General features: G+C 40.9%; 1 protein-coding gene across 3 annotated transcripts in view; it reads left to right on the top strand.

Annotated features, from left to right (window-relative positions):
• The window catches only part of zgc:136971 (S9 family peptidase), a 10,485-nt gene extending 8,851 nt beyond the window's left edge, over window positions 1–1,634 (top strand). For all 3 annotated transcript variants that reach the window (XM_039799234.1, XM_039799235.1, XM_039799232.1), the window contains exons 19-22: window positions 1–40; window positions 144–246; window positions 931–1,037; window positions 1,212–1,634. The exon at window positions 1–40 is cut by the window's left edge and continues 154 nt beyond it. In XM_039799234.1, coding sequence (XP_039655168.1) covers window positions 1–40; window positions 144–246; window positions 931–1,037; window positions 1,212–1,311 — 350 coding nt within the window. In that variant the 3' untranslated portion in view covers window positions 1,312–1,634. The remainder of the gene's footprint in view (window positions 41–143; window positions 247–930; window positions 1,038–1,211) is intronic.
• The last annotated feature ends 23,541 nt before the right edge of the window (window positions 1,635–25,175 follow it).

Raw genomic sequence — 25,175 nt, 5'->3', positions numbered from 1 at the left:
ATGCTGCTACTTTATTGGGCACCAGTGATATAGTAGACTGGTGAGACACACACGTACACAAAAAGTCGTACTGTACACACATGAGCTTTAGCTCCGCTGCAACACAGACAAACGTTTCTTTCTTATCCTCTCTCTGTCTCCAGGCGTTACACCAGCGTGGGGCTTCAGTACTCATATGACCAGATACCCACTGCTGAAGCCCTGGCTGCCATGTTACAGAAGTCACCCATCACACATGCTGCTCAGGTCAGACACTCGGACACTTTTATAGAGAATAGGCCAAATGGTGATAAAAATCTAATATTTTTCCATAAATGTAATGATTGTCTGTCTATTAGATTTCTGTATTTCTTTTGTATAAGTGGATTTTTGACCCAACTGTTGAGCTAAATTAGGATTTATTCATAGAAAATGTACCTGAAAATTCAGTCATTACTTATCTAGTAGTCTATATCCTTCGTGTTCCACTTCCAGGATTGCTCAGGTGCTGCAGGAAATTCCACCGGATACATGTATTTTCCATATCCTTCCGCTTTCTTTGTGTTGGAATTTTAAATTCGGTGGAATTATGAGGACTAATTGTTGACTGCTCCTCAGATCTCTGCAGGGTAATTTGAGACAGCTAGCTAGACTATCTGTCCAATCTGAGTTTTCTCTTGCACGACTATTTTGCAGCGGCTCTGTGCGGAGTTTAGCACAGCTCATGACGATTCTGATTGGTTTAAAGAGATGCCAATAAACCAGAGCATGTTATCCTCCCATCCCCGAATGCTGTGTGGAGTAGCCAGACCCTCCTTCGGCGTGCTTTGGAGGAGGGTCTGGCAAAGCAAGACTACTTATCTAGACACAGGAGCAAAGTCTGTTTCAAAAAGAGACTGTGTGTGTGTGTGTGTGTGTACAGTGTTTTTTTATCTGTGTGTCTGTTTGTAGATCAAGGCTCCAGTCTTACTAATGCTGGGGGCCAGGGACAGGCGAGTGTCTCCTCACCAGGGTCTCGAGCTCTACAAAGCACTGAAGAGCAGAGCTTCACCTGTCAGGTACAACACACATACATTAAATACACCCAATAAAGCCACCTGGGCAATCTGATCCAACACAACAGAGGTTTTAAATCAGCTCAGGCATTCCTGTTATTTTGTCCTCACCCTCATCAAGACTAATACTTATACTTATTAAGACTGATCTGATCAATCGTCTGTTTGTCCATGCAGACTGTTGTGGTTTCCAGAAGATGGACATTCTCTGTCCAGAGTGGACACACAGGCCGACTGCTTCCTCAACACAGTGCTGTGGCTGCACCAGCATCTCTGAACACACACGCACACACACACACACACACACACACACACACACACACACACACACACACACACACACACACACACACACACACACACACACACACACACACACACACACACACACACACACACACATGCTGAGACTGAAGGAGTTCTGCTGCTGCTGAACATCCTTGTAAAAGAAGATAAATAATTTCACTATCACAACATTTGACAGTCTTAAACACACTTCTGCCTTTTTAAAAATACTTTCTGTATGTTACAATATCCCCAATTTTGTAAAAACATTTTCAAATCAAAGCACGTAATAAAACTAAATCTTACAATACTGTATTCATTCATAGATTTTGTCATGGTTGGTTACTTAGTGCTACTTATAAAAAGTGAACTATCACTGTCATTTATAAAAAAATATTTCCCACAATGATAAATGAATAAAATCTTAAAGTAAATTTGTACAATGTCCAGCAGATGGCAGTCTGTGACTGTTGTAACGGATTTCCTTTTCTCTGAACATTTATTCGATTAATAATTTGAACCTTCTATCATACCAGCTTTATGATATGTATGTGTATATGACGATGATGTTTTAGAGCTCTTTAACAAAATGTAATGCTAATAATTTTAATGAGTGAGACCCTCTTGGTGGCCACCCAGAGCTCAGTGTTACATGTAACTTAAAGCCTTGTTACCACACAGACCCACTGCATAGCTGTAAAACACCCAGACCACTTGAAACCTCATCTGGAGAGTTCAATTTAAACTCTTGACCACCTTCCTCACAGGACTGACCAAACAAATAATCTACTGTAACCCTTCAGCCAATTTAACAGCTACAGACAAGACAAGAAAAATATCAGACTGTTGCTTGACAGATATTTACATCTCCTCACCAGACAATTGTTTACCTCATCTTTCCTCTATTTGGATTTGGCACTGGGCCGGTTCTTTTTTTTTCTTTCTTTCAATTGTGGGCTTCCCACAAATTCTGGGATCAGCATTACAGATTTCAATTCTGTACCACTCTCCCATGGAAGCTCCAGCTTGGAATCTCAAAGCTTTGTTTTTTACAAACAAACCTTGTCTTCCTCTTCGTGTGGAAAGAATGAAGGACAAAATGTGAAGGCATTTCGTCGGTGGCCTTGTTGAGACTTGATATTGGCCTTGAACAGTCCCACCACTCTCACTTCCCAGACAACACAAGTGGGCATTCCTTCAGTTTATACTATCGACAAATGAAATTCACAGATGCAGATTTTGAAAAAGTGCATGCCCGAGATGAGACACTGAGGTGGTTGATATCTTCCAGAAGTTTCCTGTCAGCAGTCTCACCCTGGTGTCCCAGACACAGCAGCGGGCGTTAATTGTCCCCTCCACCAACACTTTGCGGCCTTGAATGCAGCTGCTGCCCGATGAAGTCACTGTAATGTGGGTGAGGTCACCAATTTGAAAGATGGGAGAAATGATGGAGATTGAGAGAGAGAGATGGTTGATGAGGAAGCGACCGATGAAGAAAAGAGGAGTGAGACAGAGGCGACTGGGTGTTCGAGACAATGAATGAACCAGATAGAGGGAGAAGTTCACGGCGTCTCGCCGTGGTATTCTGATGTGTGGGCGGGGGCACAGAGATGAAGCATTGTTGAAAGCTGAAGACAGGGGAAAGACTCATGCTCATGCTGGGCGTATGTAGGAGGTAGACAGACAAAGGGAGGAAAGAGTGCAAGTGTGTTTTCTGACGCTGGGGGACAAAGAGTCTTTTGGAGTTGGTTTGTTCTGGTGCTTCCCCTCTCCAGCCGGCTGCAAAGAAAGACGGAGAAGTAGAATAGCACAGCAGAGAACGGTGGTAAAGAGCTGGATAAAACAAGAGAGACCAGGATGGCTTACATTATCCTACCAACAGCCATCAGTGAGTGAAGGCTTCATTCCCAAGAGAGCATGAATTTATTCAACGCATTTTTTCTATTAGAAGACATTTTGGCCTGAGGATGGTGCTAGAGGGAAGCTCATGGAACATACAAATAGAAAGAGTTCAATCTCTGAGCAATATGAATGTGCTTGGAAATGTTATGGCAATGTGCAAATTAGATTTTATGTCGTTTTAAGTTAAGAAACTTTATCCTGATGTTGATTAGAAGATGACCAAAACAATTATAGCTTCTATGTACAGTAACTCTTTGAATATCCATAACAGTGCTTTGGATCAAACTGTTGTCCTCTTTGAATTAAAGGAGTAGTTTGACATTTTTGGAAAATACACTTTCTTGCCAAGCTAGCCGCTTAGCTTAGCACAAATGGAAGAGTATGTTTGTTTTTTTACGAGGGGTTATATGATATGACAATTTCTTGGCCGTGTGCAGTAACTTCCTGGAGTGGTTGTTTGTCTGGAAACCTCACGATGATGACAAAACTCCAGGAAGTCTTAAAAGACGCTGTTAGGCATATTCTGTTTTCTTTGAACAGAGACAGGCTAGCTGTTCTCCCCTGTTTCTAGTCGTTGTGCTAAGCTAAGCTAACTGGCATATTTAACGTAAAAACATGAGATCTTCTCGTCTAAAGGCCTTAACTCTTAACAGATTACATGTCCTGCTGTTTTGCAGACAATAGAAAAAGGTTGTATACATAATTGATATTTATCTTTATTTATCTGTTGGAGGTTGATTTTGAATAAGAAGTGAACGTGTCCTGTGGAAGGTCTAATAGTGGAAGCTCCTGTTAGTGCTTAAGGGTTCCAACCCACAGTGGACAAGGCCTGGCTGCAATCCTTGACTGAGCTTCACTCCTCTGTGACTTGCTAGAGGAAATGGGCCTTAAAGGCCTCACCGTGTTATGGGATTGTGAAAGTAATGTACTGTACTGTTGGAGTCCAATGCTTTAAAGTCCAAAGAATAAAGAAAAAACTGCAGCTATGTTTGACAGGAATGGGTTGAATTGGATTTGGATGAGCTTTGAGGGCGTATGACTTCTTTTCAAGCTGCGAAGGGCTGTTCAAACTTCCATTTAACAAATGTAAAAAATTGGTTTCGCAAGGTAAATAAATCAAATTCTCAACCATAAAGTTCCAACATCTGCATCCCTCCACACTTTCGTAATGGCAACTTCCCCTCTTCTGAGCCAAACCTTTGAGCCATGACCTTCACCTGTGAACACTGGGTGTGTGCCAAGACGTGATGTGTTCATGAGTGTGTGTTTTTGAAAAAAGGCAGAATGCAAAATGTTTCTTTTACAGTCTGACTTCACGATTCATTAAAATGTGGCCCTCAGCTTCTCGTTCCTCGTTAGGTTTTCCCCTTGTCCCCCTCCTCTGAGCTTCCTGCTGTCCATCCTCAGTATTTTCTTTGTCTCCCTGTTTTTACCAGGAAACAACATGTGTGTGTGTAAACAGGGTTCATTCACAAGCCTGTGAACACAGGTCTTAACAGGAGGAAGCAGCATTTTTACCATCTCCCTTTTGATTCTCCTTTTGACTGTTAAAAGTTGTTTGAACAGCGAGTGCCCTGCTCAGGAAAGGATGGGACGTTCTGTTATGTCAGGGCTACATGTGCCGTGACCTTTCACTTTTTTTTTTCTTCTCTCTCATCCATTCCTTCTCTGTCCTTTCGTCTCTTTGTCTCACATCATCTTCCCCTGCCGTTTGCTTTGTTAAATGCTGATGAATCACAAGAGAACGGTAGGTTTGTCTCTGGGATTCGAATGGTTTTACAACGCAGCTGGTTGGGACTATGATGGCTTTGGGTTTGTCGTCTAAAACAGGTGGAGTTAGTGTGTGTGTGTGTGTGTGTGTGTGTGTGTGTGTGGGGGTGTTGGTGGTTATGAGGATGCTGTAAAGGCTTTGGGGTCTGGTTTGTGTTTGCTTTCAGGTTCTGTAGAGATGTTTATAGCTACATGTCGATGTGTGCATGTTGGGCAAAAATATAAAATAAATATATATCTTTTGAGTCCTCTTTATGTCGAAGTCAGTGTAGTGAAATAATTTTAATTACGGTATACGTTATTGTCCCTGTAGGAACATTTGTCCTGGACTAAAATGCTGCCTATATGACATATCCAAATTCAGTCATTTTTCTTGATTCTAGCGGTGTGATCTGATGAGAAGTCCTCCGTCCATCTGTTTTTATGTGTATTTTCAAATTCACACTAAGTGGTAAAAATAAAGAAATAGCTTTTACTGAGGCTGAGGTGGAAAAGTTGGCATATCAATGATAGTAAAATGTGCCAAAGTAAAATGGAAACATGATGAAGGAAAGTAATAAGGAAACTGTCACGTTCCTTAAATTAATAAACAAAACAAACATCAATACCCTATTTCCATCACGTTAAACCAACTTCTAATCTCTCGCATAACAGTTGCGCATTCTCATTTTCTTTTGCTGTTTTTTTCTCGAAATTTGGTTAAAATTTGCACCAAATTGGTATGGAAACCTGGCTTATAACAGACAAAATAACTTAAGCAATGTTCTTAAACCATGTTGTACAGCTAATGTATTCATTATTATAGTTTTCCATACATGTGCATTATAATTGCTTGTTTGGCATATTACTGCCTGTGCTGTACTGTCTACTGTACTAGCTAAGTCCCAGCAGATCATAAAAATATTCACTCTCTGCTCTTCCGTAGCTGTGGGAGCCATCTGAACTCCCTCACACACACACAAGCCTCTTTCAACTCTACTGCATCCACTTGGCTCACCTCCATCTTTCTTTTGTCACGTCTATCTATCTCGCTATTCCCATGCTGCGTCCTAAGCTACTTTTGTACCAGTGCCATGCAGGATAATATGGGGGGTGGGGGGGCATTTCTTGGCTCCCCTGTAACAGTTTGGGCTTTTAGCTTGCCGCTCCTATCCAACTTAGACCAAAAGAAGGACAAGACATCAGCAAACCCCTCGTTCTGGTGATAAAGCGATATGTCTTGACCTCACTGTTGGTGCTGCTGTTTGTTGTAGTTACTAGATGATGCAAGTGGAAATGACCTGTTGGTTTAGAGAATGTGCAATAATCTTAAGTAGAGCCATGTCTATAGGCAACATGACAATCTTTGACAAAGAAAAGGAACCAAAATACCTTAAAGTAAATAACATGTAAAGAACTGTAACAAGGATATGATAAACAAGGCAATCAATGAGCAAAGCCGGAATGAGAATAAATAAAATCTTAACTTGAACCCAACTTTATTTGGTGAATATAACATTTGTAATGCAATAACAAAACCTAATCAAAGTTCCGAAGGCAAATACCCATTCCATCTTACAGTAGGTGTAATATAAAACTTTTTTAAATGTAATAAATTCCCCTTGACATGTTCAACGCCCCTTTTTCTGAAGTCACTTAATCTGCAGGTAGATGCAAGAGATATTATAATAAAGCTGTCCATTTCCTGTCATTCATTTGTCTGTTGGGTTGCAGGTCCTCTATCCAGCTGTCAGTAAGTTCATTCACTTTATTATGCTCCTAACTTACGTGATTGTTCCATCAGGCAAACACTTTTAGGTCTCCAAAATGTCAATGTCAGGACTTGGGAATGAGAAGAATTCAGAATAACAGCTGTGAGTGTTTTTCATGGCATCTGGAGTTATTGAGACTCCTTGAGCAGTGAAAGGACTATACAAACTTTAAAGAATATAAAAGACATTTTTAAAGATCTTTAATTTCTGATTGTTTTTCACTTTACCTTCTTTAGAATAAAGTTGTCACCCCATCACTAAAACATGCATGCACTCTTTTAATATCATCTGCGGTGAAGTCTAATGACCCTGCCAATATCATAACAGAATAATAACCCCTTGGACTCAAAGCCAGACGGATCTAGTTGTAGTAGTTACATGTTTTCTCTGCTCAAAGTCTTTTATATCTATATCACTTCAATGTCTCAACATATATTAGGCCTTTCTTAAACTCAACCCACATTGGCCATCTGTTAAAACTACTGAAAGCTAATAAACTTGTCCCTAAACACTCGTAAAAATACTTCACTGCAGATGTAGCTGCATTTTATTGTAGAGTTTAAACTATCTTACATGATGCACGTTGCTGACTGCTTTGCTTAAAACTGTTTTTCTTTTCATCTATCATATGGTTGAAGGAGGTCCTGTAGATTAGATATTATCCATTAGATTATCGCCCTGTGCTCTCCCCTGCAGATCTGATACCTGCGTGTTAACCAAAATACATTCCACGGTCTCGGTTGATGAGATAGGCAGCTAAAATGCTGGCCAACGTGAGTGCAACATCTAGTGGAACATCCAGTGGAACATCCAGTCATTTTTGTTTGACAGCCTACATCAAGCCAACATGACATGCAGTTTGTTTGTCTGATTTTATCTCATAACCTCAATGTAAATGTTCAAAGCGGTAGGCCTGCTGTAAAATGTGAGTAGCCTATAAACGTCCTTTCTTTTTAACACAAATCATTTCCGGTATTCTCTCTCTGCTCTGTTTGAACTCTTCTTCTGTCAGCAAGTAATGGCCTCACCATTTACTTCTTGCTTAAAAAACATCTCTAAAGCCAGCTGGGAATCACCACAGGTCACTAGGCTTTCTACATTAAAACACACGCATACGCACACGCACATACATCTTCAGGTCTCTTTAGGCCTTAAATGACAAAAGAGAAAACTTAACCCTAGCTATCTTTAACCATGTACTTACTAATTTAATGATATTGTAACTAATAAAAATGAATAGTTGGCATAATGGCGAGTAGCAGTGGTTGTTTTTACTGTCCAGTGCAGATACCCATATAGATGAGGATGTAAACAGAAAACCTAGTTGGATTTGGGGCCACAGCTCACTGTAGTTTATAGACTATGCACAATGTACTACAATTTACAGCGCTTCGGTTAAATAATGCTTTTTTGTCATTGCGTTCATCATGATAAGTAATGCAAAAGTCTGTCTGAAAGTCAAAATGCAGTTTTGACGGAGAGCAATATTTCTCAGCACCAGGGGTCCTGTATTCAGAAGGAATTGCTGGAATTCAGTGTCCACCTGTCCAACTCTTCTAGGGCTTTTGCAAGGACTCGGGTGACATCATGTCTCCTAATGTCTGTCTTACAGATAGCCTAAACAATAACAGGTCAAAACAAAATACTGTATATGCTCTATTGGAGTAATATATAGTAAGAGTCTCACATAGTACAAACAATCTAAGGAACTAGACCCTTCACTACAGGTCAAGACCTTCATTTTGTTGTCAGTTACACTTTGTTGTCAGTGTGTCTCTTATTCCCATTTAGCTAAAACTCAAAGCTACTATCCTGGCTGAATAGGTGCGTAACATTCAAAATTTCAGCAAGCTGCAGTATTATTCAATATAAAAACCTACATTAACTATTTTTCTTTTTACTTTTTGTCATTTGCATGTTTTTTTGAACCCATCCTACATTAACTATTTTTCTTTTTACTTTTTGTCATTTGCATGTTTGTTTTTTTGGTAATTTCAGCATTTTTTTTATGTTTGTGTCAGCATGTGTGCATGCCTGTCTATACATGTGTGCAGAGTGTGTGTGTTTGTATTAATAATCTATGCAGTGGAGTGTTTTGTAATACGTGTGATGCATAATTCAGTGATAAGAGATGGGATGCTCTTTCATTAGTCAAACCAATCGGGATGCCGTCCTGGACACACCTGTCATTGCACTGCTCAGTGATTCACACACTGCGTGTGTGTGTGATAAGTTATTCATCTAGGTGTGCCATTGTGAGTCCATAATGTATAAAATTCCATTTTTATCTATGCAGTGATATGAGAAGTAAAATATAAATATGTTTCGGTGCTGTGTTTGCTGCTGTGTTTTTATGGCTTTTATCTACATAAACTCTATAGTGATGCCAGTAAGAAGGCTATTATGTCAGTGCTTTGCTCAGATGTCTATTTATCTTCAACCTTTTCCTCTCATTTCCCCCATATAGCATAATATATCTGTTGTTTGGTCTGGCTAGAGTTTAACCTGCTATTCACACACTTTATCCAGTTTGCCAAAGGCTTCTGCTCCCTATGGGGTGGAGCAGAGAGTTTGTTTGCTCTTGTGCCCTTTCATATGTGCATGTGCATTAATGTGGGTCTTTCTGTGTGTGTGTGTGTGTGTGTGTGTGTGTGTGTGTGTGTGTGTGTGTGTGTGTGTGTGTGTGTGTGTCTGTGCCTTCATTTTGGCTGGTGTATGTTGGTTCATTCAGGGTGGGTTCAGACTGTATGTGTGTGTTACTTTCATAAAAGCAGGATTACCGTGCACAAAGTCCCACTTAATTAAACACACACACACACACACACACACACACACACACACACACACACACACACACACACACACACACACTTCTAATTAAACAACTGTGTGTAAGTGTGCACTAAATGAATGTATGCCAACCCTGTACAGTGTAAGTGTGTCTATATGTGTGTGTCTGTGTCCATCCTTCTGCACCTATGTTAAGATTCAGCAGGCAGCAAGTTGTTGTTCGCTGTTCTTGAAAAGGATGTGTGTACGTGTGCAATGCATAAATGTCCCTCCTCATGTTTATTCATCAGCTGCTGAAACTTCACTGCAGTGTTCATCTAACTCTCTGCACTTTGATCTCTGGATCGCTCAAACAGCTGAGTCAGGGAAAAACTAAGGAGAAACACACACACACACACACACACACACACACACACACACACACACACACACACACACACACACACACACACACACACACACACACACCCCTAAAACGAGGATCTGTAGACAAACATATCGATGCAATAAAGCTCATACAAAATGTACACATGCAGGGCATAAACTGACTCAACACAGTGCTAGAATTTCTGAAGCCAAACTGAATATTTAACCTGCTGTATCCTAAACTGAAAGTACCTGGATTCAGAAAGTAAAAAAGGGAGTCCACCTATCTTTGTTTGATTTTTGCCTATTGGCCAAACCCAAATGGGAAAAGCTTATAGCCTAACAGAAGAACTGCAAGGCCACAATGCACGAGGCTTCATCTGAAACCTGAAGTCTTCTAGTTCCTGAAAATGTGCTCGATGATTAAAACAGCGTCTATACTAAGTCATATTTGAAAAACAATAACTAAGACATGCATTATGCCACATTCTGCATTTTGTCAACAACACCTGTACAAAGTTTTAGACTTAGGGAGTTTTCAGTATGTGGTGTCAATGGTGTCCCCGAACTTCTCAGGAACCTCTCCATGTGACCAAATTATGCCAATTGCTTATACTCACTTCTGCGACATTGGAAAAACATACTGACACATTTAGATTACTTATAAAGCCTTTTTACATTCAATTTTTTTCTCACAAAACACAGTCATGTGGCTGCTGGCTCCATGAGGAGGGACTTAGCTCTGGCTCCCACTGAACGAATTTGATTGGCTACAATTGCCATGATTGTCTTGTTGATAGCCAATGACCGCTCGTTCTAACGTGGTTGCGCAAAGACATGACGCAGCCCCACTGTGAGCGCTTACTGGAAGTGAGGGCTGTCCCGGTAAGAAAGCTAAACAGAAGAAGGTGGGGATACTTTTGTTGTGTACAAAAACAAGCATCCCCAGCAACATGTGCAAGAAAAAGAAAAAATGCTTTCAGAGGGAACAAGTTTGGATTAGAAGCTTTTATATATGTCAATGAGTAGCTAGAAGTTAGCAGACATTTAGCAATGGACTCTACAGGATGATATTCAGAACTTGGAGTATTTTTTATGAAAAACCCTTTTTGATTCTTTTAAATGGTAGACACTTACGGACTAGAGGAATTTGAATTAGCCAGGAATGATTCAGCGTTTTAGACCAGCCCACAGGTAGGCAGTCATCATGATCATCATCTTGTCTCTTTTTGTTCATTAGCATGAACACTAAGATCATGAATCATGCTTTGGTTTTATGATTAGAAATGAACGATTGCGGAGAATCTGACTGATTTAACGATGTATAGCATGTCCATAGTTTGTGGTTTAATGCTTAATGTGAACATGTCTGAACTTACATAACCAGGTCGTCGGCGACCCGATGGCTTTTGAGAAGTTAAAATATGTTCTTTCTTTATGTAATCCTTACATTTAACTTTCTATAGGATTTGCTTTTTGCTTGGTGTTTTTAGTGGTTTCTTGGTATATACTGTGGTTTCCATGCTTACCTGCACACAAACCCTTTCCAAGTTAGTCCATTACAGAGCAATTAATTATATAACACTTCCCATTCAGAACACTTCTGTTGTGATGTGAGCCAATTAAATAGACAAGTGAAGTATGAGAATGTTGTCCTCCTTGACTTTAAATCCTAGCTGAACTACCTTTACCTTTAATCTTTTTGGAACTTCCCATTCATAGTTCTATCCTCTGGCGATCTATCTCTAATGTAAGCACATGACTGTGATATGTGTCATTGTTGCCACTGCCAGTGCCCCTGGGATTTTACTTTTCTTTTCTTTTTTTTTGCCATGCTAGTAGCATTTACAAAGGACAGTAATGAGCTGTGCTTGTGTGTTTCTGTGCATTGGCCCCTGCTGGATTTAGTTTCAGTGAAAGTTTGAATGGTAGTCCAGTCAGCAGGGTGGTCCCAACTAATGGCCTTGACCTAGGAGCAAGGCAAGCATTCCCTGATATGTTGACAACACTGATGTGTGCTTTTGTGTGGGTCTTTATTCGTGTATGTACCATATGGTAAAAATAAAAAGACCAGACTGTTGAAGTGATGGATAGCATAGTTTTGGGTTTTAGTCAGACAGATCTCTGAGTTAATTGGCTGTACTGACTGAGACCTTGATTGAATGGAAGTGGCAGGTCACTGGGGTTAAAGAAAGGTAGGTGTGTGTGTGTGTGTGTGTGTGTGTGTGTGTGTGTGTGTCGTGACACAAGAGTAGAAATTAAGTGGAAAGACTACAATGATATATTGTAGGTTTGATTAGATGTTTGTATCTGCAGTATGAGATTGTTAAAGTACTGAGCTAAGTAAGCTTTAAAAATAAACAAGATGCAGTTTTTGAGAAACTTTTTCATGGAAACCAATGTTTCAACCTGATGGTGGCACAACATGAGGGGTCAGCGAGAAAAAAAAAACATTAACATGATCATCTGCCATAACAATGTGGGCAGAATGGCTGTGGAGCAAAGTGATATGTGGACAGTTGGACTGACTGACAGCACGCACTGTAAAAACTGTCTCTACAGAGTAACTCTTTGTAGTCCCATTTTGAGAGTGCTGAGTTTTCTGAGCCTATTGAGTGTTTATTTCTATCCTGTATGCCTCCGAGGCCTCTGAGTCAGCAAGAAGATCTTATAACCGATTTCTCTTTGACAAACTCCAGAGGGTTCAGCCTCTTGAACTAAAAAAGAGAGAATATGAGCTGTAGAGATGTGTGTGTGTGTGTGTGTGTGTGTGTGTGTGTGTGTGTGTGTGTGTGTTTATTGCAATGCACAAACAACACAATTTCTCCTTTGGCATCAAATTCCATTTTTATCGTGTGGTATCTTGTGTCTGTACATGCATGTTTGTGACTTTAAATGTATGAATTTAATCTTTCGTGTCTGCACAACTTTTTATTTGCGTTTGCAGTCAGTTTAACATTACTTAATACTTAATTCGCTGTGTGTGTGTGTGTGTGTGTGTGTGTCAGGTGAAATTCTATATGGAGATGAGCAGACCCTAGGGTTGTGACATGTTTTTCTGTATTGAGTAGAGGTTGTGATGGGCCCCTGCCAGCTGGCGTGCGAGGCCCTATCATCAGCATTTTGGTGTGAGTTCCATCCGTCTGGGGATTCAGTGAAGGTGCCCGTCATGCTTGGCAAACACACGGCGGCACTGTAAAATACACTCTCTGCGTTTTTTCTTCTGAGTCCACAGGCACGCTCGCATGCATACAGTAGTTGCTACATTGATTGTAATATTTGTGGCATGCACTGTAACTGTTAAATTGCTTTATTTGCACATTACTGTATATGAGCAAGGCTCTCATAGTTCGTGGAATTTATGGAATATCATGGAGTTTTTACGATCCAAACATAGAAAGTCAGATATTTCATAAATATCTGAGCAAGTCAATACATTTTGAATTTGTATAGTTTTTCTCACAGGAATAGTATGATTTTTGAGGTGCCATTGAAACAAGTTGGTTTACACTCAGCTGCTCCAGTAGAAAACAGCAGCTGCGGCATGTTTCTGAATGAATGTGATGCATTGAAATAGGACTAAATGGTCAGTAAAAAAAAAAATCCTTCCAGAGAACGTGTGGTTGTGATATGCACATTTGTGTCACAGATGGATGGATGGCCTCTCATTCCTCCTGCAAGATGCTCACTGGTTCCACTTGGTAGCACTGCTCAGGGGGTCAGCTGTAATGAGAAGTAAATATTAATACAGGACAGATCACACTATTAGGAAGTATAATGGAGAATTCTCAATCTGCTCAAGTTCGTTGTCCTTTTTAATGCCCTTTTTGTCCCTTGTTTAAATGATTATTTCGCCAACGTTTATGGGTTGTGCTTTTAAATCCCGGTGTCTACTTCTTTAAAATAACATCCCTCATAGTACTTTAATGACCATTATAGAAATATAAGTATGAGTTATATATGAGTTATGAAGTTTAACAAACAAGCCTGGTGATATTATTACAGACATGATTTTTTTTTTCTTCTATTTCTGGCACATTCTTCTGGAGCACTGGTCCATGTTTCTGAAACGTCGTCAGGCCCAGAGCGAAATCTGTCCAGGACTCGCTGTCCTGCAATTGAAATTCTCCTGTTTTTTCAGTGTGTCTCTGTTTGTGTGTATGAAAAAGAGAGAGACAAATAAGACCCATAACAAGAGATAATAGCCCCTGAAGCAGCTGTGCAGCTTGTTTAAAATTATCTCTGCAGATGGATGCCTGTTTCACATGAAATAACCTGGTGTGTCTCAGTCAGCTGCTCCAGCCAAAGTCCTTGTAGTGGTTTCAGTCTCGTGATGTCTGTTTATATTCATCTGCTTTTAAAGGACACATTGGCCGATTGTTGCAGATTAATTACAATTAGCAGCAGATTATTTTCCAAACATTTGCTATTACTAAAAGTAGATTGTGAAGCCTCATCTGAAAATGTATTCTCCTGTGAGAGTGTTGATGTAGCCTAGAAAGCTGTGGCAGCGCAGCCAGTTAAGATGCAGGTTTCATAAGGGTGGGTTGTGCGTTTGTATCAAACAGTCATATATGATCTTTGGTTTGTCTTATATTTTCATACATTACAGTCCTATCAAGATTTATTTATTTTTTTATTCATGATTCTGCAGGAAGTCCAGGACTCTGGGTTTCATGTTGCATTGCACATTGTTTTAAATGGCACTGGTTTATTTTTTTATATTTAACAGAATAATAGCCTCAAGGCTTTGAACTGGTTTACTTTTCTAAAAACAAAATATTTCCAGGAAGGTGTGACCGGTGAGTTTCCTGCTAACATTTCAGAACCCCACTCCCCCCTCCCCCCATCCCCTCCGTTAAAAACATGATGATTAAGTAACGTCTTTTTTTTTATTATCTGATTCTTTTCTGGGTTTATGACATTTATTCACAACGACCATCAGAGATAATGAGTCACACGGAATAAAATTTAATGTGTAACTTGCCTGTGTGTTCAGATTTTATTATGCTAATTGCCGCAATCAGGCACAAATGGTTAGTACCTTATTTGTCCCCATGAGCTCAGTGTTGTTTTCCAACATCTGCTGCAGCTCTAACTGCTGACTCTGTTGATAAGAGGCTAAATCAACGGGCCAAACTACAATAACTAACTTTTTATTGCTTTTAGAACACCTGCATGACCTGTCCCTCTTACCTCACATGGTATCTTTGCCTGGCGTCTTTCCCGCCGCGCCCCCTCCTTAACTCTCCCTCACAGTTTGAAAACATCTGCTTTTAGTCTTTTCAAGCTTGTTATTTTCATCAAAAAGAAAAACACAAACCGATTTCTGGAATGTATTTTATTGCAGATTGTTGTGACTCATCTCTGTTCTCTTTCCTGTGTTCACATGTAGCAGATATTTTATTATGTACATATTTTGCATGCAATCTTTTTCTAAAATTATTTTAAACTGTTAGGGTCAAAGCAACAATCGCCTCAAGACCCTGAACCATTAATCTTTCCAAATATTAAACATGTCCATCATGTGTCATCTGAAATGCATTTTTCTGTAACAAATTTCAGTCTCATTTTTCTGTCAACAATGTCACTGTGGACATTTACAAATTGCATTCCCAATTCAGCTTTTTTCCCACCATAAACAAAATACCCGGCTCCCCCTTTTTTGCCCCTGAGTCAGCTGTTTCTGTTCCCAACTTGTGTTTGTACACATGACCTTGTCCTTCTATCTTCTTTTCTCCCAATCCTCCATCCATCACACTTTTCCTCCCTCTGTCAGTTCAGCGAGCTGTGAAGAGATTTACAGCTTACAAACACGAATGGTCTCGCTTTGTCAGACCTTCCTCCACAGTGATGTGGAGGAGGGTCTGGCTAGTCCACACTAGAGGATGGATACCTGAACCGAGCCCGTAGGAACCCGATGGGCAGGGCCGGGTTCGGACAGATATTTAGAAATGATGTTCGGGTTCAGGTCACAGGATTCACAGGATGGGAGAAAAACGTGCTCTGGTTTATTGGCATTTCTTTAAACCAATCACAATTGGGGTGCCACCTGGTTGTCGCAGGGGCCGTGGGTACAATTCCGATCCGCGGCCCTTTGCTGCACGTCATTCCCCCCTCTAAATCCACTGGAGTTTAAAATTCCAACACGGAATTTCCGGCAGCACCGGAGCAATCCCGGAAGTGGAACGGGGAGGATATAGACTACAGTCGGAACAACGGGAGGTTTTCCTGTTCTTGCCATTTTTCTAATATGGTGCAGATGTGACATGACTGCAGCTGGAGGGTAGTGAACAAAGACATATTTCAATATGTTAGAATTATTATGTTCTTAATGCTTAAGAAAATAGCATTGCTACTAGGAGTTGTGATTTATGACGTGCCAGGTGTGTGGCAACAGACCATCGACTGACATAATGCGTAGCAGCAGGATTTATAGCTTATGGCTTAGAGGAAACATTATGTTACAGCAGACAAAAAGAAGAACCACTCTCTCACTCTTTGGAGCGGTATGTTAATTCCTTTACAAAAACATAATGACACTGCACGTACCGTTATTTATCCCCTCACAGCCTCAACAGAAGTGACAGTTATTACTCAGAAGTGTATTGCAGCTCTGCGAGGTCCACACAAACGGTTTCTAAAGGGCCTTCTTTCTGAAAAGCTGAGAGGCACACAGCTGTGTGAGTGTTTTTCTGTGCCAGTGTAGCCTACAGCGCTTCCCCGGTACACTGGCTGGGTGTTTAGGATAAACTCGAGGAAGTCCCTACCCTTGCTGTTGTCCCACTACTAGCTATCTGATCCTGCACACGCACAGCTACAAATGTGACGCAAACGCACCAAAGCACATCAGTAAACTTTGTCAAAAAGGTGAAACTGCCTCACAACAGTGACATCAATGGCACTAAATACCCACCACCTAGAACACCTACACCACTGCTCAAACAAAAGATTTTGGGGACATCACTTTAAGAAAGCGCAAGCACTTTTTCTCTCTTCCGAAGCAAGTACCATCATCTTTACGGGGTTTCCCACAAATAATTTAAGGATGTTTATCATCCTTAAATTGAAGATGAATCTTGTGCTTCTTCAATCTTTTTTTCTTGGAGTTGTTTTTAAGCAGATGTGTGAAGCATGTCACAGAGGACACAAGAAAAAGCCTAAAGCATAGTACTGTATAGCGGTGGCACACTTCCTCGAAATAGAAACAAGTATTTTCACACAGCTTTTGTCTCGTGGTTGCTTTGCACAAAACAAATCCTTCCATTGACTTCCGTGATGGTGCCAGACGTGGTTGATCGGAGATTTGTGACAAAGTGCAAAGCCCTAATGATGAAGGGACTGTGTCCCTCTTATACACACTATGTATTCCATGTATGTAGACTGAGGCCTGGAGGTGAAAAGGCTTGCCTGAATCTGCCTCTTATCACACCCTAGTGGACGGTGGCCAGAGGTGGAGGGAAGGAGGCCCCTTGGATGGATAGATGGATGGATGGATGGATGGATGGACGAGAAAAGAAAGAGAAAGAAGGTGAAGTGAAAGACAACAGTGTTGGAGTGAGAGGCCTGGAGCTGTGATGAGATTGAATGACGGAGGAGGTAGCTATTTCCATGTGAGGACAGATTAAGTGAGGGGTTAAGTGAAAAGTCTTCACTCTTCATTTACTCCATTCGCCTCTCATCTTATTAAGGCTGCAGATTTATGTGACCGTTTCTCTGTCCCTCCTTTCCTGATGTCCTTTTTCCCTCTCAATTTAATTTAGCTGATGTTGCTCTTGTACCCCTCTTTCTTTGCTTTCCCTCTTTGACCGCCTCCTCCCCACACTGTCCTCAGCAAATTCACTCTCTCCTTACTCCCCATGACCTTTCTCTGCAGATAGGCATTAATCCAGGAGTATAATACTGTACCTGTGAACCACAATTTCACTTGAAATAGTTTTATCGCAGTATGCTATAAGGAAATACTTTGCAAGAGTGTTGGAGGAGTCGCGCTTCACATTCCAAATCTTGCACACCCAAATCTGTAAAAAAAAAAACTTTTAACTTTTAGGTTAAAGTGTAACTTGATGTTTTCAACACATTTTTATAAAAATGTTTTTTTCTTTTATTTTTCAATCTGGTTCAACTGGGAATGGTGACCAGAGTAATGAAAACATTAGTAAGAGAGTACATTGATGGGTCCTCTTCAACTTGGGGCCCCCTGAAAGTTTTTACCTGTTGCCCCCGGGTGTTGCAGTGGTATGCAGATAATGTGCTTAAGTGCATCAGACGGTGTATCTTTCATCTTCGTCAGTGACGGAGATTACGTAGAGTGTTGGAGAGCTGGTACAGGTGATAAGAATCAGGTCGAGGTAATGCAGGTAATCCTCTAACCCACATCCACAAAAAACCCAACACCAGCACCCTTAGCCAAGGCTGAATTTGATACACACCTGATACCCACACATACGCACACACACAGGCAGGTGGGCTCTCACATAAGCACACACAGGAAGACAAGTGGGCACGTACGCATACTCAGATAGGTTGGCAGCGTGAGCTTTATACAGGTTGATATACACGGGTAAAGAAATGTGATGCAGTTGTGTAGAAAAAATAACAATACGAGTCAGAATCTACTTTATTGGCCAAGTATGTTAATATACAAGGACTTCTCAGTGGCTCTCCGAGTACTTACAGTACACACTAAGGACAAAAATACAGAAGGATGCAAAAACATACATATAGCTAAACAAGTAGAAGCAAATTTATTGCAGGTTTAACTGTTGGTGAGAGTAACGGCATGTGGAAAGAAAGTGTTTGGTTTGTTGTGTCTGGTAGGTTTGGCATACAGTGTTCTGTGCCTGGCAGAGGGGAGAAGTTAGAACAGGTTGTGTCCAGGGTGTGAGGGGTCTGCAGTGAAGGCCCTGCCCTTTTCCTGACTCGAGTGGGCAGGTTTATAATAATATTAGTGCTGTCAAACAATTAAAATATTTAATCGCGATTAATCGCATTAATGTCATAGTTAACTCGCAATTAATCACACACTTTTATCTATTCTAAATGTCCCTTGATTTCTTTTTGTCCCATTATTTTTTTCTCATTTGAATGCTCTTATCAACATGGAAAAGTGGATCGGCTTGCTTTGTGCTTTTGTCACCTGGCTTTGATGAGGGGGGGGAGAATTCGCATCAGCTGTGTGCTTGGCCATCAAGTGGTATTTCAGACTGGACGTGCTGCGATGATAGCTCAGTTCACAACGACAAAACACACAGATCACTTTGGTCTTGTCAATGCAACCATTTGGCAACTTTTTAAAAGTAAACTTTCCATTCAGAATCTTATTGGCATCCATTTTTGCGTCTCACGCTCACCATCCACTCAAAACGTAACGTTAGCCTACTACTCTTTGGCCGGCTCGCAAGCCCAAACAAGTGCGTGCCTGTTGTTTTGTTTCCGGTCTAGCTAGATCCGATGTGGTGTTGTAGTTTTTCCAACATTACTAGTTGTTGCAATATGCAGCATGTGAAAAAAACTAAAAAGTTTGCTAGGCCAAAAAGCCTGTAATCTCAAAATTGACGCCGTTAAAATGGGTTTGCGTTAACGCTGTTAATAATGCGTTTAACTGACAGCACTAAATAATATACAGTATAATATTATAATAATCTTTTCTGCTAACCTAACGGTCTATTGCAGCCTCTTTCTGCTAAACCAGCCAGTGATTGATGTGCAGAGGACACCCTTAATAACTGCTGTGTAGAATTGGATCAACACCTCGCGACAGGTTGAACTGACACGGGAAGTACATCCTCTGCAGGGCTTTTTTGTTTGTTTGTTTTTTATGATGGAGATGGTGTTGCAGTCTCACTTCAGGTCCTGAGAGATTGTAGTTCGCAGAAACCTGAAGATTTCCACGGACACAGCAATGAAAAACTGCATTAAAAGTGCACAGACCTGAAGTTGAAGTTGGACTGTCAGTAGCTCTATCAGTGGCAGATTTAGCTGCCACTCACATTTAATCATTTCAATTTAGTTGTTTCCACATGTGTATAAATATACTGACATAAATGGTCAGTATGCACACACATTTACACACAGAGGCCAATGGGCATGTGTGCGCACACACACACACACACACACACACACACACACACACACACACACACACACACACACACACACACACACACACACACACACATATACACACACACACACACACACACACACACACACACACACACACACACACACACACACACACACACACACACACACACACACACACAGAGGTACCACCACACACACCCTGCAGGCTCACCCACATGCTAATCACAGCTGACTGTAACAGAAGTGGAATGTGATGCTGGACTGTAATCAGGATGTCGACCCACATACTGATTACGACGCTGCAGCCGTTTTATACGGTCTATGACTGCAGCTCCAAAAAAACACTGCACCGAGCACTTTTGTTTTTCATTACTTATGCCCTTTTCATCCAGGAATTATTTAGACCTATATAAACATATATATTTTCTGCTGGCTAGTGGCTATGCATTTGAAATATGTTTAGCGTTTAGTTAATTTGTTTTGACTCCCTTCCTTTTGGCTTTTGGTTGCATTCATTATTTGAACCAAGGGACACCGAAAAGTTGAAAGCATTTCTATTTAACCTTGATCCTTGATTTCACCTTTGAGCTTCTCTGCTATTCTCTGCGCAGTTAGCCATTCATCTCTATTTTCACTCACACTTTAATAGATCTCATTTTAAACATACACTAACGTGACAGTTTAATGTATTTTATGTGTTTTCTGCGTCTCACAACACTTTGATTTCCACATCAAAGCCTGTCTGTACCATCTCCGCCTGCATCTGACTGTCAGGAGAAACCTGTTGGTGTGTGTGTGTGTGTGTGTGTGTGTGTGTGTGCGTGTGCGTGTGTTTTCTGCATACAACTGTGTGCATATAGTTAACAGCATCTGTAAATGCATGATTCATAACAAACCCAATGTTAACCACAAAAGGCTTTTATTTAATATGAAGCACAGATGCTGCATTCCAGTCCTTTCCGTAAAGTCAACTCCAGCAGGCTATAGTACACGTGTCCCTTTTCCTTAAAGAGCAGTTCCACTTTATTTGTCCTGTCGACGTGATGGATGGAGGGGTGCGTTGTTTGGTCATGTCTGCGCACACACACACACACACACACACACACACACACACACACACACACACACACACACACACACACACACACACACACACACACACACACACACACACACACACACACACACACACACACACACACGTAGGGGCCTCTCTGTTGTGATGAAGCCCTGTGTTTACAGCATCGTTGACAGATGCACTAGGCTTGATTAAAGACATGGTCTCTCTGTTGTCAGTGTCCATTTTAGTTTATGACCATGTGTATTACGACCAAAGCTGTATCTTCACAGGTGAAATTGTGTGTGTATTTGCATCCGCCTACAGAACTCCGATATCAAGCGTGTGCCAGTTTGCTGGAAATCTGTTTGTGTGTCGGCTCTGTAGCTGGACCGTATACAGTAATTTTCTATAGTGTTACTCAGTTATTTTCTGTGTGAGTGACACTCTTTGTACTGAGTTGGAGCACCTGCCAAGTCAGGAAAAGACATTTTCCGCCATCACTCAACTCCACTTTATCTTCTCCATTTGTAGCATATCGCACACCTTGTTTGTGTTGCGGTTGGTTTCATGTGTGGGCACTTTTCATGTGTGTATTTGGTGGGCGGGAGGCGTGTAGCAGCGTTAGGTTATCTGGTTCATGATGATTAATAATATGAACCTAACACAAAAGAAAGCTGTTTTGTATCTTACAAATTAAGGTCAGCTAATAAAGAACACACTTTTGGTGAGAAAGCATTCACTGTCAGCGTCTAAAGAAGGGTAGCACAATGTTGCGTTTTTCATCATTTGTAACACAACTGAAAAGCCAGGGGATCCACAGTATAACAAATGGCACATTATCCAGCAGTTTGATCAAACTGTTTAACCAACCAAGTAATTCAATAACCAACATCCCCATCCTTGGAGCAGAACTGCTAGTGTGGCTAAACATGGTTAGGAGTCAGTGGTGTAGCAGACATTGTGTATTTGGCTCTGCGACCGCGTGTATGTGTCAGCTCAGGACAGGTATTTCCTATAGCAGTGTGCCAAAAGGGTGAAACCACAGGAAGGATGTAAAAAATGTTGGCTGAATAGCTAAGAAGAGGGAAAGAGGGATTTAAAAAAGAGAATACATGTGGATTATTACATTCATATCCGAAGCAACATGCAGTCAGCGACTAGATCATGGTTTCACATCTTGAACAAATATGCTTTTAGTCTGCAGCTGTCCACTGCATAAATCAAACATATCATCTTTCTGTTGTAATGCACTCTCTTTATGTATACCCGAAGCAGCAAGACGTCATCACGAGAGATGAGAGAGGCGGTTTGATGAGTTTTGGATAATGAAAGCAAGAGAGATGTGAGGTGAAGAAAGGAAAAAGTGGTAGAGAGAAGAGGAACGTGATAGAAAGACAAAACAGCTGTTGCATTGGGTCTATACTTGTCCTTGATGTTCTCTACTAGCCTCGACACATTAAGACTGAAAACCACCTGGAGACCGATGGTCACATTTACTGTAACCAGGCGGAAGTGACTTTGCGTGTTTGTGCGCACATACAGAAGGCATTTATGTGCAAGTTGTCCCAGGTGGATAGGGATGTATAGGCTGTTAACGGTGTTTGTGTGTGTGTTCCTCTTGGTGTGGCTAGAGATGGATGTTGAATCTGAAGTCATTAAAGGACGAACAAGGCTTGGGTTGACAGACTGTGACCACGCGGGTATGCCTGCCACGGTTTATCCTTGGGATTCAGAGACAATTACACAAGAGATAAAGCGCTCTCTCCCTCTCTTTCTTGCACTGTGGTCTGGAAAACATCTGAAAGCCATACACACTGTTACCACACTGCTTAGATGTAATTCAAATTTTTTTTTTGTGTGTTTCTCAAGCAAGTTGAATACTGTGGGTGGAATTAATTCATTGGGTTGAACATCACAAGTAAGTTTCAAGCGACAATTTATAACAATGGTTCCTAAAGTCCTAAACCCAGGCCCAGACTGGCCATTGGGTGTTAAAAATGCAATGAATTGATGCAAAATGTGTGACCGAGCTGTGTGGAGAAAAAGTGGACAGCGCAGGAGAAGCAGAGGACAAGACAAAGAGAAAAGGTGGAGAGGGAGTGCATTGAAATGAGAAACGCCCTGGAGGAAAGACAACAACTATATGAGATGTTTTTTGATGCAGTTTTTTTGTGTGCAGAAATAAAACCATAGAGGTTCTTGGTAAACAAAAAATATTTCAACACAATGGTAACCGTATACATGGTCTGTTGTGAATGTGTGTGGAACCTGGACTCTCTGATTATCTCAGTCCGGCCCTGCCTTGGAGGTTAAAATCCTAAAAAAACTTTTTAAAGCTTTTTATACCAAATTAAATACCATTTTTAAATATATTCAGAATTATAAAAAAAAATCAATATGGTTTAGAAACATAATTCTACTATCTCTGTATAGTAATTGTATAGTAGTCTGTATAATAAATCTGTGAAGGTTCATGCCAATCATCCTATTGTTACAATGCAGTCATTTACTTCCCTTATTCACCAAAAATGGTAGTGCAGTTGCATTTGGAACAAGACTGCTTTCATAACGAAATAAGGAAAGTGTCTAACCTTAGCTCATTGCTGCTGAATTTAATAAAAAAGTATAAACCCTAACCCTAACCCTATTACCACTTCTGTTTTAAATAAAATGCATTTTCATATTAAAGGTGCAGTAAGCGATGCTGCGCGAAGATTGTTTATTTGAACTCAACTGCCAACCAAATACAACCAGAATATCAGAATCTCTTCCCCCCCACTCCAGATTGCCATAAGATGAATACACTGAAATGAAAATATAAAACAAAGCCCTTAAGACCGCATTCAGATACATGAAAGATGTTATCTTGTATCTTGAGGTCCCGGCCACTTACCCCCAATTTCCACCAACTGCGGAACGGCTGTGGATCCGCTCTGGAACGGCGGTGGAGTCAATAGGTTTCCATTAAAGTCAATGTGTGTATTTTCACTAACTGCGGAACGGCTGCATTCCGACTCTGTCCCACCTCCGGCGATCCATAGCCCTCTGGAGCAGATACGCAGAGCTTCTATTTTTGACGGATGCCGGAGAGCTCCGCAGATTGTGCGGTACAGGAAGTTTAGCACAGAAACAAAATAAAACATCCGGTTAATTTTCAAAATAAAATACACCGTGCTCACAGTGGATCATATTTCTCTGCACTACACCCCGAAAACGTCATAATGTGCGTAGACAAGCCTGAAACAAACTGTTGTTGGTTTTGTGGTTCTGTTTATAGAAACTAGATCCTGTTATATTGCGCGATCATACGTGAATTTGTGAGATCTTGTGGGTCCTCGTGACTTCAGCTGTCAGTCATGGTCGCAGCCGTTCCGCAACAAATGCGGACCTGGTGGGCATTGAAAGACGGCGGAGCACGGAGCCGACACGCAGCGGAGTCGATCCGCAGTTGGTGGAAATTGCAGTTTATACCGTTCACTAGAGCCTTCGTCAAGACAGCAGCTGCCAAAGCAACAACACTAATTCTGTCTTACACAATGACAAGTAATCTGCCTGAAGGTTACTGTAATAATTAGTGCAAGACAAGGGATGTACCATTCTGTAACTGCAGTTAAGATCAGCAAAAATAAATCATAGCCCAGTTGTGTTCAAACAGAAGTCTGGGCTTTTATTGCAAGGCTTTTTATTGTATTTTATACAGAGGCCCAGGCAAGCCTTCTCCAGGGCTACAGACTTCAACACTTATCCTTCTTGTCCTTTACCGTTGCTGGCTTACACTGTAGGCCTCCCTGGTTGCAAATTGTATTCAAACTGTGCCTGGTAGTTTCACTAATGAATGCCGACCAATTGTAGGAGAACAATGCAGCAACTTTTCCCACAGAGTAAGAGGTTCCTGCTGAAAAACAATTACAATTCTAAAAGTTATTTATTTCCTTTTAACCTCTTAGCTTCAAAACCTCATGCTGTTGCTGCTAACAATGAACGGTGGTTACTGTTGCAAACTTAACAATAGCACTTAGACCTAATTACTGAGGAAACAGTTTCCCAGGTGGGAGTATAGAATAAAGGAATAATCCCCCTAATTCAGCCCAGAGATAAGGGCATCCGCTAAACAAAGAAGTCATAATA

This window comes from Perca fluviatilis, chromosome 5 (assembly GCF_010015445.1).
Source record: "Perca fluviatilis chromosome 5, GENO_Pfluv_1.0, whole genome shotgun sequence".
Taxonomy (NCBI): Eukaryota; Metazoa; Chordata; class Actinopteri; order Perciformes; family Percidae; genus Perca; species Perca fluviatilis.
This window is presented reverse-complemented; position numbering and strand designations above follow the sequence as displayed.